This window comes from Taurulus bubalis (assembly GCF_910589615.1).
Source record: "Taurulus bubalis genome assembly, chromosome: 13".
Classification (NCBI taxonomy): Eukaryota; Metazoa; Chordata; class Actinopteri; order Perciformes; family Cottidae; genus Taurulus; species Taurulus bubalis.
The window spans coordinates 3,340,293-3,353,174 of NC_136601.1; the positions used below are offsets into that span (position 1 = coordinate 3,340,293).

General features: G+C 43.4%; 1 protein-coding gene across 1 annotated transcript in view; it reads left to right on the forward strand.

Annotated features, from left to right (window-relative positions):
- The window catches only part of cplx1 (complexin 1), a gene marked incomplete at both ends in the record, with an annotated part of 46,310 nt that extends 33,821 nt beyond the window's left edge, over window positions 1-12,489 (forward strand). The window contains 2 exons of the mRNA XM_079228666.1: window positions 7,006-7,181; window positions 12,295-12,489. Of these exons, the coding sequence (XP_079084792.1) occupies window positions 7,006-7,181; window positions 12,295-12,489 (371 nt within the window). The remainder of the gene's footprint in view (window positions 1-7,005; window positions 7,182-12,294) is intronic.
- Window positions 12,490-12,882: the final 393 nt, after the last annotated feature.

Genomic DNA, 12,882 nt, shown 5'->3' on the forward strand with positions numbered 1-12,882 from the left:
AAAAAAACCTTTTATGAATGTGACAATTTAAACATTTACATGACTTTCCTTTTATCCAAACGCACTTATTAGGGTTCAAAATGTGTTATCACGTTAAATGTTAAATCAGATACGTGTCTCCTGGGTTTTTCTCTCCCCCGTGACTCGCGGTGGGTCAAGTCATCGGCCTCCATGACTCCATGACTCCAGAGTATAATTGCTTATGAAGTTGTGCGGTTGCCCTCCACGATCTCTGGCACGCAAACCAAACGCGCCGACCCGAGCTGTCGCGCGTTGTTAGAGCGCTCCGATGCAGCAGCAGCATCAGGAGAGCCGGAGGAAGAGCCACATTCAACACAAAGCCAGTTCTCATGAGCCCATGAGCATCAGGATGAACGAATCAATGGGCTTTATGTATTTTATGATTCATGACAAATGTTGACAAAGCTTCCTGGCCTTCTGTATCTTTCTGGATCAGAAATACATCGCTCACTTAGTGACTGCTCTGATCATCAATTTTTTTGCTGTATTAAAGCCATTTTCATGATTTAAATTGTCATTGGGATGAACATAGAAAGTGTCTCGTGGTGACCTGCATTTTGTGTGTGTGTGTGTGTGTGTGTGTGTGTGTGGACGGATGGTTATCCTCGTCCAACCTCAGAGGTGATGAATGTGTCGCTCATGACCGAGGCCAGAGTCTGGGAGGCTGTCTTCCAACGATAATGGTGGCGAACGGGTGATAAAGCACCGAAATGATGAACACCTCAAGCCTCCATTTCCCCACGCGCCCCGGAGCTTTACTGGTGTGTGTGTGTGTGTGTGTGTGTGTGTGTGTGTGTGGGAGGGACATCTCCTTAGCGTCCTCTTTCCATTTTGCCTCCAGCACATGAAAAATAATCCTGCGTTGTAAAATACTTCAACCACTGACATACATCCACTTCTCTGCTGCTGAGGTCTACATCCTACTGGACTCTACCTTTTTTTAGTTAACTTTGGTTCATTTATTCTTAAATCCTTATTAGTTTGTTTGCTACATTTACGCAAGCAATACAACAAACATCTACATCTATTAACTACATCCAGCTTTCCTTTCAGCCAACCAGGTCGTTGCTTATTTTTCCAAACGAACGATGTCATTTATAATATTGCGAGATAAAATCCAATGCTGTCATTCTATTGTTGTATTGTTATTGTTCCTGTAAGCCACACAGATGACTTAGCTCACTACTCTGGTAGCACTTCAGTTTTTTCTGCTGGAGGACATTTTCAAAAGGCGACGTACGAACGCACATGAAATGAAAAGGAAGGCCACTTAGGAGGAGATTGAACTTGGCTCCAGAATAATCTTCCCCTGGTCAGCCTGTCACTCTTGGCACTATGGAAGCAATTTTCTGTCCTGAGCGCTGCTTTCTCTTCTGCCCAGAGTGTGAGAGCTCTCCAAGGACAACTGCGCTGCAGAAGCCAAACCAGTCTGCCTGATCGAGTCAATAGTCGTCGAGCAGCAGCACAGACAGCTCAGTGGGAAGAGTGACTCTTCCACAAAAGATTTGTATTTATTTTTTCATCATCTTTTCGAGGTTTCACATCGATGAAAACAACTTTGTGTAGGAGTTGAAACGCAGCAACAGATCTTTTAAAGCAAAGTGGTGCGACCGTGACATCCACGTGACCCGAGAGACGGCGGTGAGATGTGAACGATTGTTTCTGCATAAACATTAATTATATATTTGCTCCCATTTTAGCTCAGTTTTGGGTCTCCATATCTGGCTCTTCAGCTGCAAGTTGTTCGATTTTCTTCACCAGCTCGTCGTTAACGTTTCTGTTTGGTGCAGTCGGGTTATCAGAGCTCGTTTACTGAAGGGGAAAACGTGGTAAATGAGGTAATTCGCACACGTGTGGCACATCATTTCACAAAAATCAGCGCTAATAGCCACACGGAGACAGCGAAGGCATTGGCGTCTTCAGAGAGTTGGTGGTATTTTTTGGGACGCAACGACTGTTGTGTCATAAAAATAATTACACAAATAAAACTCCCCTTCTTGCCATTTTTTTTAAATATAGGAGAAAACAACAAGATTGAAATAATGAGTGAATCTGCGCTGCTGTGCCTCTCGTGTAAATGAGCACAGTGTGTCTCTTAGGAGGGATGCTGCAGACATTAAATACACTATTAATTTTCCTCATTAATAAGGTATTATTTTGTATATAAATGGGTAGAATGAAGGGAAAGTTATGAGTGAGACCCGACCCCTGTCTATATTGCACTCTTTTCATATAAAATCCATTCTTTGCCTTCTTTCCCCCCCGAGAGCCGAAGCATCTCAGCTCATATTTCCAGTTCTCTCCGCACTCAGTCGTTTTGTTTTCTGCGTTTTTTACGGTGAGGCCTCCCTCGGTGGTCTTAGGACCACCTTCCTCCGGGCCCGGGGCAGGAGGCTGATGATGATGATGGTCTGGACGGCTCGGCGTGGGGCCCGCTGAGGGCCGATGACAGATGGGAGAGCGGGAACACGCCGTCCTTGAGCGGGTCCCGCTGGTTCCTCTCGCTCGCTTTATCACTTCTTCTTTTCTCTCCCGCTCTCCCTCTGGACCATAAACCGAATCAGTTCTTCCTCCTTTTTTTCCCCCTCACCCTCCAGTCTCATCTTTCTTTGTCTGTCAGTTTCCTTGTGTCTTCCCTCTCGTCCTCTTCACTCTTCTCTGATTATCATTCGATCATCCTCTTCACTCCCATTACTTTGTTCCCCTTTATCTATTCTCTCTTCCCTAAATGCCTCCTGTACATGTTGCTCTCTTTCATCTGTCCTTGTTACAGATTTCTCTCTTTTAAAATGTTATAATCCACATTCATTCTCATTCTCTCTAAGTTGCTTTCTTGTACCAGAAATAATCGTCCTCGCTCTCATTCTAGTTAACCTTATTTCTCTCTCCTTCGTTTTTTCCTCTGTCTTCAATTTCATCCCTCTCTCTCCTATTTTCTCTCCCTCCATCCTTGGTCGTGTGCCTTTGGGCTCCACACAGGACTCTTCTCATGTGGTCTCACCAGTCCGTCACTAGAGAACTTGCAACACACACACATACACACACACACACACACACACACACACACGCACGCACACACACAAAGACGAAACGCTCTCGCAACCCAAATGCACCGGGGGACACGCACTCGATTATACTCAGCTCATTGACAGCGCACAGCCTCCGTGCACGCTCACTGTGACACACACACACACACACACACACACACACACACACACACACACACACGCACACGGACACTTCCATACACTCTCCCCTCATGTTTTCACACGCTCTCCACATCTAAAGTCAGCCCTTTATGTAACTCTGCCAGGTCTAATCCACAGTGTGACCCGACCATCCATAGCTTCCAAACTTCTCCCTGATCCACCGGCTCTAACTGAGCGGAGAGAAAAAGCCTTTTTTCATTCTTCAAATTAGCCCTTGGGCCCCAGCTGACCTAGAAAGTCCCTTTTTAGAGCCGTAATGAGTTAGTTGGGTGACCCGGCTCTCCACGCTCTTGCAGTGATGTCACTCAGCATGTTGGGTTTGAACTGTGTAGTCATGGAATCACTTCAACTGGGTTTTAGCCACCTGACAGGAGTGTGCTTCTGGGGAGAGATTTGTATGAATCTGACTTTCATGATCCACAGAGGATGCAGAGTGAGATGCACCGACAACTACAGATATGCAGCCATGCATGGTTCCAAGAGGATGAATCCTCATGACTCTAGTGACCCTCTGACCTTTCACCAGCCGCAGCAGGTTGACATGTGTTCTTCAGAGTGAAACGTTTTGACGTCTGACGTTAAATTGGTCCAATACTTTGGATCCCAATATCTTTTTAAAGCTTGGTTTTCTTTACAATTAGCACGCCGGCCTCCCAGATATGCTCACATGGCTGTAGACGCTTGGTCTTGAGTCATGTGGAAGACTCCACCATTCACTTACATGTTATATTTTGCAGTTGAATAGCTGACATTTTCTTTCACTGAATAAATTGTGTCCTGAATGTGAGATTTGATGGTGCATTGGATTTTTGTCAATCATTTGCATCAGTCCGAAGGTGCACATACTCACTGTTTAACGCATTTCCATTGTCGTAACCTTCTTGCGACCCAGGTCACATGATAACACCTGGCCACTGTAACCTGGTCTCTTCCAGGACTTTCCAGTTTCTATCTGGGGTGCAGTTTCATGCTTTGGGTCCTTCCCATGTATTGTTCCCATCAGCCATTGCAGGCGAGATGTCGTCCTGCACAGCTGTCGTCCTAATTGTTGGGCGTAGCAGCACAGATCCTAAAGCGTTGGATGGTTTCTGGTTCTGGTGGGTGTTTGAGCTCTGAAAGGTCTCGTTGGTCCTAAACATCAGAGATCATATTATGTATCTGAGCTTGCTGGGTTCAGATTTATCAGATAGCGTTTTAAGTAATCAACAAGTTGTAAGTTGAGGTATTAATCGCTCTTTCTAATTGAGTACTTCCGACCGCGTCTCAGTGTTTTTCTCTGCAGCTTTTCCTCTGGAGCTTCCTCGCTCCGCTTGGAGCTCTCAGACTCCACAGCTGGCAGCGTTTGATGACTTTTGGGAACGACGACAGCCTCGCGCTTTCTACACGGCGACTTTGTCACAATCAGATGAGCTAATTAGCCCTGAGCATCGAGATTAGTCACGTGGAGGCCTTGGAGAGGCTCTGCATGTGAAATACAAGAGATTAAGTGGCATCAGTTGCAAAGAGGTAAAAAAAAAGAAGCAGCAGCAGTAGACTCGAGATACGAGGTGCATCTGTCTGATATTACAGCTGATTCATGCTCTCCTTTTTAAAGGAGTATAATTGTAACAAAACAAGATTAAACAGATTGAGTTACTCTAATGTTTTAAATCCTACATTTCATCCATATTATAACCCAATTTGATAGCAAAGCAAAGTGAGGAAAGTCATAAAGAACCAATCGAGAGAAAACTAAACATCCATCTCACTTCTCTGGAGGATGTCTGTTCAACCAAAAAGAAAGAGCACTAATCATCTTGAACGCTCTATATTTATATATGTGGTGACTTTATACACACAGTGGTTGAGATTATGATTGTGCTCTTGTGATTTGTTATGCAGTAAAGCCTCCGACAGCATGTCATCCAGTCCAAATTAAATGCAAACTCCAAACTGAGGGCCCGTTCATGGATCATGTAACTGTATATTTTACACATGTTCCACTGAGATAATGAACGTAATGCAACCCGAAACATGTCACGTCTTCTGCACACGAAGGAGTAAAACACCAACATGTCTGTTAATTAGCGATCACCCGGCTCCCTATGACGAAGGACCGGGGCTTGTCCCAGTCCGTCAACGCGGACAAGTACGGACCGCGGACAAGAACCTCAAGGTCACCTCTGTCTCGTCAATTTCATGGCTGAAGCGGATGTCCTGTGTCTTTGAGTAGTTCCTCCGGAGAGGCAGACGGTCGAGGAGCTGATAGTGAAAAGAAGAGCAGGGCATGTTTCAGACTTAGTCCACAGGAGGTCCAGTTCTAGATAAGGTCATTTCCTCTCCTGCGAAGGGGAAGTGAGTCACAGGGTTCTGGGGTTGGTCCTGTGCTTGGCCCTGTTAGTGATGACACTCCAGATCAGCCTGAGCAACTTCCTGATGCTTTAAAGGATAAATTCAGCATTTAGTTTGTCCCGGGTTTAACCGAAATAGTCGAGCCGACTGTGTTCTTGCTGCTCAGTCTAATTATAACGCGACCCGGTGAGAATGCGGCCGTGAAACCCTTTGAGCAAAATGGAGCGATAGCAAGCACACTAAGTAGTGGCCGATAAGATAAGATAACGTGTTTAAAACAAGTTTCCCTCGAAATGGAAACGAGAATGCAGTTTGGTTGTACGGTAGACGGAGTCCTCTGTTTGAGGTTGATGCAACGCGGTCGATACCCTCCTTCACCAATACCTTCACACACTTAGGCGAGACCACGAGAGTCGCGACATCCAACATCTTCTAACCTGAAAATGGAGAACTTGTTGAGAAGAATGTCGGATTTGGCGTGAGATGCAATCATTTCCACGTCGGCTCTTTGCGGAAAGCATAGCCAAGGCTTCGCTCTCCGCATCGCTACGTAAAGGACACTTGCATTGCCGTTCCTCGGGATTCTCGGCGAATATGTGGTAACATGTCATTTGATGTCTGCAGCAAACAGCAGATGCTCCACACAGAAAGAAAAGCACAAATCAAGTTATAGGAGGATGTCAGCGCCTGAGACAGCTTTGCTTGCTACCTACAGGCATTTTTAATTAACCAGTCTTCATCAACAAAACCACTTCCGAGACTCTTTTTTTATACCGTCATCGAATAAAACCCGACAACAGATACATTCTAGATGTGAACTGATGCTCCAATTCAGTGAAAGAAACCGGCCGGCACAACGGGAGGGATTTTCAAAGTCGTTAGATTGAGAAGTGATCAAGGGAGGAACAGAAAAGCCAAAGCTTGATCTATGTTTCGGCGTATGTAACCCGTGCAGCCAGATGAGATCAGAGTGAACCCATTAAGGACCCTTCAATGGCACTTGAAGCGCTTTTGTTCGCAGGTCTTGACCCCGGGGTCCGAGTGGGCGCTCTGCGTGAGGATGTAAATTCCCGTTGGAGATTGAGGAAAAAGAGGTCAACGCGACCAGCACAAAAGGCAATCAAGAGAATTGCTAATAATTTATCGCAGTGTCTTATCTCGTCTGTGGCTCTCACCTCTTGTTCCATCCATTGTCACACTTGACACAAAGACCCTTTTGTCTTTGGGTCAGATTGTGCTGCTCTGTCTCTGGCCTGAAGGACGATCGAAACACAAAGCAATGTCTATTGAATTATCCAATTTTCAGATGTGCCACTGAGTCCACCAAATGCTTAGCAACAGCGGATCGCCGAGATCTGTTATGTGCAATTACTGTGAATTGGCGGTGTTGCTGGTTTTTGCTCATCATTTCTCACTTTTCTCTCTCTCTCTCCAACAACAACAGGGGCCACCAAAGACATGGGCAAGATGCTCGGTGGGGAGGAGGAGAAGGATCCTGATGCTGCGAAGAAGGAGGAAGAAAGGCAAGAGGCGCTGAGGCAACAGGAGGAAGAGAGGAAGGCCAAATATGCAAAAATGGAGGCAGAGAGAGAAAACCTCCGACAGGGCATCAGAGATAAGGTAAATAAAAAATAACTTGATGCAGCTGACCGGGGTTACAGGTTAACAAAGGTAACATCCTATACTTGATAGATTGGTGTGCAGGAATGCATGATCGGAACTCTTCTTTCATTCTTTATTCCATCGCTTTCCTATGTGAAAAAACTGATTGTTTAACTATGAAAGCTTTTGAGGAGAGATTTCTATTTTGAGATACATTTTGGTTTCAAACCTCATGAAGCAACATTTTGTACAAACTATACTACATTAGTTTGATGCATGTACTGAAACTGTTATGTTGCCTCTATTAATTTTTCTCATAAACCTTTGCAGATATGATGTATATTAAACCTTTCTGCAAAGCATTAGATTTTAGCTGCAATATCCAATAAAGTGTAATTGAAGGATCATTCCACCCAAATTTACAAATTTTACCTCTGAGATTTCTGCCATCACCCGATACAGTGGCATGGAATTGAAGTTCAGTTTAATTTTAAAGACTCAACTGCTAAATACATTTCCAGAGATTTCTGCAAAAACCACGTGGACATGATGTGTCTGAATCAAAAATATGTTTCATGAATTTGTTTCATATCAACCAAGTTGATATGAAACATTATTGAGAATCATATGAGAAATTATTATTTGACCCATCCCACCTGCCCTTAGTGGACGTTCTAGCTTGTTACTCATTATTATAACACAACTCTGCTGTCACACTTTGGTAGTAGCCAGTTACTTTGTCTTCATGTTGTTCCAGTTTGCATAGTCTCACATTCATCCCTTTTTTGCAGCAACTAATGGTGCTCGAAAAATAAATCCTGGCAACCGGGCTGCTAATCAGCCAAAGTATCGTAAAGTAGCTGCAGTATGAACCTCATGTGAAGGAGACTGGGTTGCGTCTGCTGGATGCTGATTAAAGAGAAAATTGGTGCAGCCAATGTGCTTTAAATCATTGCATGTTGTATGCAGTTCAGTTTACTGATGAAATTCTGTTCAAAACTTTGGAAAACAAATGGATTTATTACCTTACTGACCCAATTTTTCTTTGTCCCGCCAAGATGATCTCGTCTCTTTGATGAACTCAACTATTTAATTCATCTGCAATGAAATGTTAATCGATGGTATCAAAGCGTCTGCAGCCTGCAGTCAAATATTCCTCTTGACATGCTAATAATTCATTGAGTATTGGACTCGGAACACTCTTTGAGGGCTGTCGAGCCGAGTTTAAAACTTTTCCATGTGCAGCTCGTGCAAAGCAATCTTTGGAAAGCAGAGCTGATCCTCAAGCTGATGCCCGGTCGTTCTTTAGTGTAGCTCCGGAGCAACTGTGAAAGAACAGGGAGGAGGGAGACGGGCCGATATGACAGCGTATCTTTGGAGAGCGTTTGATTGTAGCGAGTGAAGAGGGGCTGACTAAGCGCGACTGTCTTCCCTTCAACCGACGAAGCCTTTGTTACTGGGAACAAGTCTGAGAGCGAGAGAGAGAGAGACTGACGAAGACAGATTGCGAGAGAACAAAACAGGCCGGCGAGGAAGGAGAGCGGAGAACAAACAAGGGAGCAGAGGGAGATGCAGCGGAGATATCCATCAACACCAATGTCTCTTTTCATTCCGTCAAAGTCTGGAAGAGACATTTCCCAAATCTAATGCAAAAGGTGCCAAGATCCAAACAAAGTTGTTCTAAAAGGTGGATAAATGATAATCATCTCCATCAGTCAATCATTTACAGACAGGAACAAGGCATTTTAGACTTCTGTAGACTTTATATTAAAAGGCTTGTTGTATCTAAAAGATGTCGAATGAATGTGTTTTCGAAAAAAGATAATTTTGTGTGAAATAGTTCTACTGGGATGCTGTTATTGTAGCAATAAGAATGCAGAGAATGAAGATGAGTCCAAGTACGAGATATAAACTCTGCTCTGTCTTTCACTGATAGCTTTATTTGCTGCAGCTTCCTGTTGATCGAATGTTGCCCCAAATTTACAAAAGTGTCACAGGAGGACCTGGTTTGGCATTCATTTGCTGATTCCATTATTGTTCTTGAGGGAAAAGATTTGCACTATAAGACCAAGGATATTAGCTGACAGAGGATGAACTTAGAGAAGGATTCTGAATCATCTCACTGACCTGCAGGAGGAATCCTTCAGATTCAGCATTTTCATATCAGGGACAATGTATATTAGTAGTGTAGGGAAGCGTGCCAATCGACAGGTTTGAGCTTTGCTTTATGCCTATTTTGCAATTTTATTTTGGAGTAAATGTCAAGAGCGACCCTCTAGGCTTCCAACTTCATCACCCACGGCACTGCAAGAGAGAGATTTAGAAATGGCTTTCCAGCTGCTACTCACGCTAGATAGCGGTCCACTTCCGTGGTTTGGTGCTGTCGATTTTCACATCTTATGCAAAATCTCCTGGACCGGACTGTAGACCACCTTTTCAAGTGAGCGGTTATACGGGTGCGGTACATAGTGTCAACGCCAATCAAACAAACAGGACTTTGGGGCTCGTGTGTAACCGGATTCGGACCCGGTTCCCCGATGTGAACGCCTCCTTAGCCAGAATCTTGACGGTTGTTAAACTCCAAACCAGTTCCTATTTATCGGTGTGCTTTAGCCTTTAAAGTCTTCCCTCACAAACATTCATCTGTTTATTGTGTATTCTTCTACAAATGATTTTCAAGACTTTAGCCTCATCACTCAAACATTAAAAGAATGACTCATATTTCCCTCCGAGGCATTTCTTCTTGACTAAAAGATGCTTTTGTCTTGACGGAAGATATTTTTGAGCTGCATGCAGATTTAAACAAATGTCGGAATAAAAGCAAACAAAAGGTTGAAAAGTGTTCTTTTCTTTGGGCTTTGTGGGTTTTCTTTTTAACAACCCTAGTGCTTTACTCTAAGAGATGCTCATACTGTCCACCGTGCTCATCCTCACAGCAGCAATGGACACTAGTAGCCCTCCTTTAAGATATGTATTGCTGCAGAATCACATTAACCTGCACCTGGTGGAGCAGCCAAGAGGTCATGGAGGAGTCCAGCTCATTTTCCACATCTCTGCCTTCAGATCAACCATCACTCAGCCGGTTGACCATCCTGTGCTTTGCAACCTTTTTACCTGCAAACCAACCGTATTGATCTTAGGATTTTAGGACTTTCAAGTACAAATGGAAGTACAAATGTATATAGCAATTTGCAGTCCCAATTTTTTTTACATGTATACTTTTACTGAGTATCACAAAGAAATAAAGAAAGATGTAAATGAAGATTTCCCAGTTGTTCTCTCTGTCTTAAATGTAATCAAGTTAAGTCTGTTGGGGCTCTGGGATCTGAAGGCTAATCGTCGCCGTTGTCCATTACACCGTCTGTGTGTCTCTGCCTGTAATTGAGACATAAAATATCCAAGAAGGTCAAATTAGACCAAAGCAACTCTCACGTGCACGCCGGAAAATCTGCACGAGCATGAAAAAAACAAAATGTATCTTCAGCTCCAGCCCTGCATCTCACTGCATGAATAGATTGTAACTGCTGTTCATGCAGGACCCAAAAGGTCCCACAGTGCACTGCGCTTAAAGCCTAATGAGGAAGCAGCCGGAAGCTAATTCATGCAAATGAAGAAATATGAAATACTTTGCAAGGAGTACCAATCATTTTCAACCAATTTACCTCAAAGGTAGGAAACGCTCATGTCACGCCTCACGCGTCTCTATTTTTAGACTGAAGAGTGCCACATTGTGAAGTCAGTCAAAGTATTCAGATAAACATTCTGCAGCACTCGGCTTCCGGCTCTCTGTGGAAGTCGGGTGAGAAGTTTTCCGTCTTTTCTATCTTTCTAAACATAGAAAATTACAGTTTAAACATTGTGCCTCACTTCCGCAATTTGCAAAGTTTCTCATTGTTCACATCACTCAATGCAGACTCTCCAGAATGCAGGAATTTAAAAGGTTGCATGTCTCCAGCTTGCAGGATCAGACTTAGGGGAACACTTACGAGAATATGGCTTTAGTGAACATGGCTTGAACGTTTTTAAATTGAATATGTGTAAGAAATAAAGTCAAGAGGCCTCTGTCACAGTTATTGGGTATAATATATACTGGTTGGAAGCGTCTGTGCAAGAGTTGTATGAGAAACGTTTTGGGAAACACACTTATTGTGCGTTCTCGCTGAGGGTTAAACGATACGATGGCTTGTGCTCTCTTCAATTATGCAGAAGGAGGCAAGTAGGGGAAACAGCCAGCCCGGTTTTCTCCCAGATTAATTGTGTTTTTAGGGGAAGTAATGTGCCGTAATTATTTCTTTCCAAGCACAGTGACTTCCTGGAGTTTTCCCCTGCTTTCAGCCAAAAGCTGCCTATCTCCCTATGGAACGAAATGAGAGTCGTCTCTTAGTATGAAGAACGACCCAAAAGGTCCGGGGGGGGGGGGATAGATCACACAAACACATGGCTTTTACTCGCTTGTGTCTCTTGTGGAAGCAGACATTTTAATTATTATTGCTTAGTTGACCTCAAACCATGATCTTTTTTTTTCACCATAACTAAGCAGTTGTGTTGCCTAAACCTGAAAAGGGACCAAATATTTCACAAGCAATTTGTAGTAAAATACTTTTACCAAAGCGGTAAAAGTAGGGATGAGATCATATTTAAGAAATGCTTACCCTTACTCCAGATCTCAGAAATGTGCAAGTTGGGAAATAAATGTTTTTTTTATTAGATATTGTTAAAACATCAAAAAAAACAAGAGGTCTAACTTTCTTTCCTTTAATCATTTTATTTTAAGTTTATACAAGTTGCACATTACCTCAAACTAGGCAACAAAAAACAAAAACAAATGAATAAACAAATTAAAAATGATACATAACAGCATAATAACCAACTATACGAACAATCAGACAAGGACAGATAAACAGGGACTTAAATCAGACATAAATCCTCATAAATCCTCATCCTCCATATTGAACCTACTATAACAATTGTATTTATTTCATTCTTACCACCATTTGATTTTCAATTCATACATGTCCCCCCACCCCAAGAAAGATTATGCACCAGCTTTCACCCAATCACCCCAAAGAGACATGAGTCCTACCCGTCTTAACACCACTTCCTGCTTCTCCTTCTCTTCTCTCCCGCGCAGTACGGCATCAAGAAGAAGGAGGAGAAGGAGGCCGAGGCGGCGGCCGCGATGGAGCAGGCGTCCGAGGGCAGCCTCACTCGCCCCAAGAAGGCGGTGCCCACCGGCTGCGGCGACGAGGAGGAAGAGGAGAGCATCGTGGATACGGTCATGAAATTCATCCCGACCCCGCTCATGGATATGTTCAACAAGAAGTAAAAATTGTTGGGGTGAAATATGATTAATAACTTCCTAAAGCGTTCATCTGACCAAGACCAAACCTGCAGTCACACTTTTTCTCCACCCGCCAACCTCTTCAAACCCTAAATTATGAGTGATTTTGCCCTTGATGTAAAATAACTGGTCTCTGATGGCGATGCATACTTATAATCTCTCATACGGAGCTTTTTTTTTAGTATGTAACACCTACACAGATCTTTTACTTCAAGGGGAAATCTTGTGTCATGTTTTCAAATCGTCAGGCACTCAGATATATGAAATCAGATCTCACCCATCAGCCACCCTTTTTGTTTGTAAATAGCCTCGGGTTATAAAAAAAAAGAAGAGAACTATATATAAGTGAAATATGACATATAACAAGATGACGAAGAG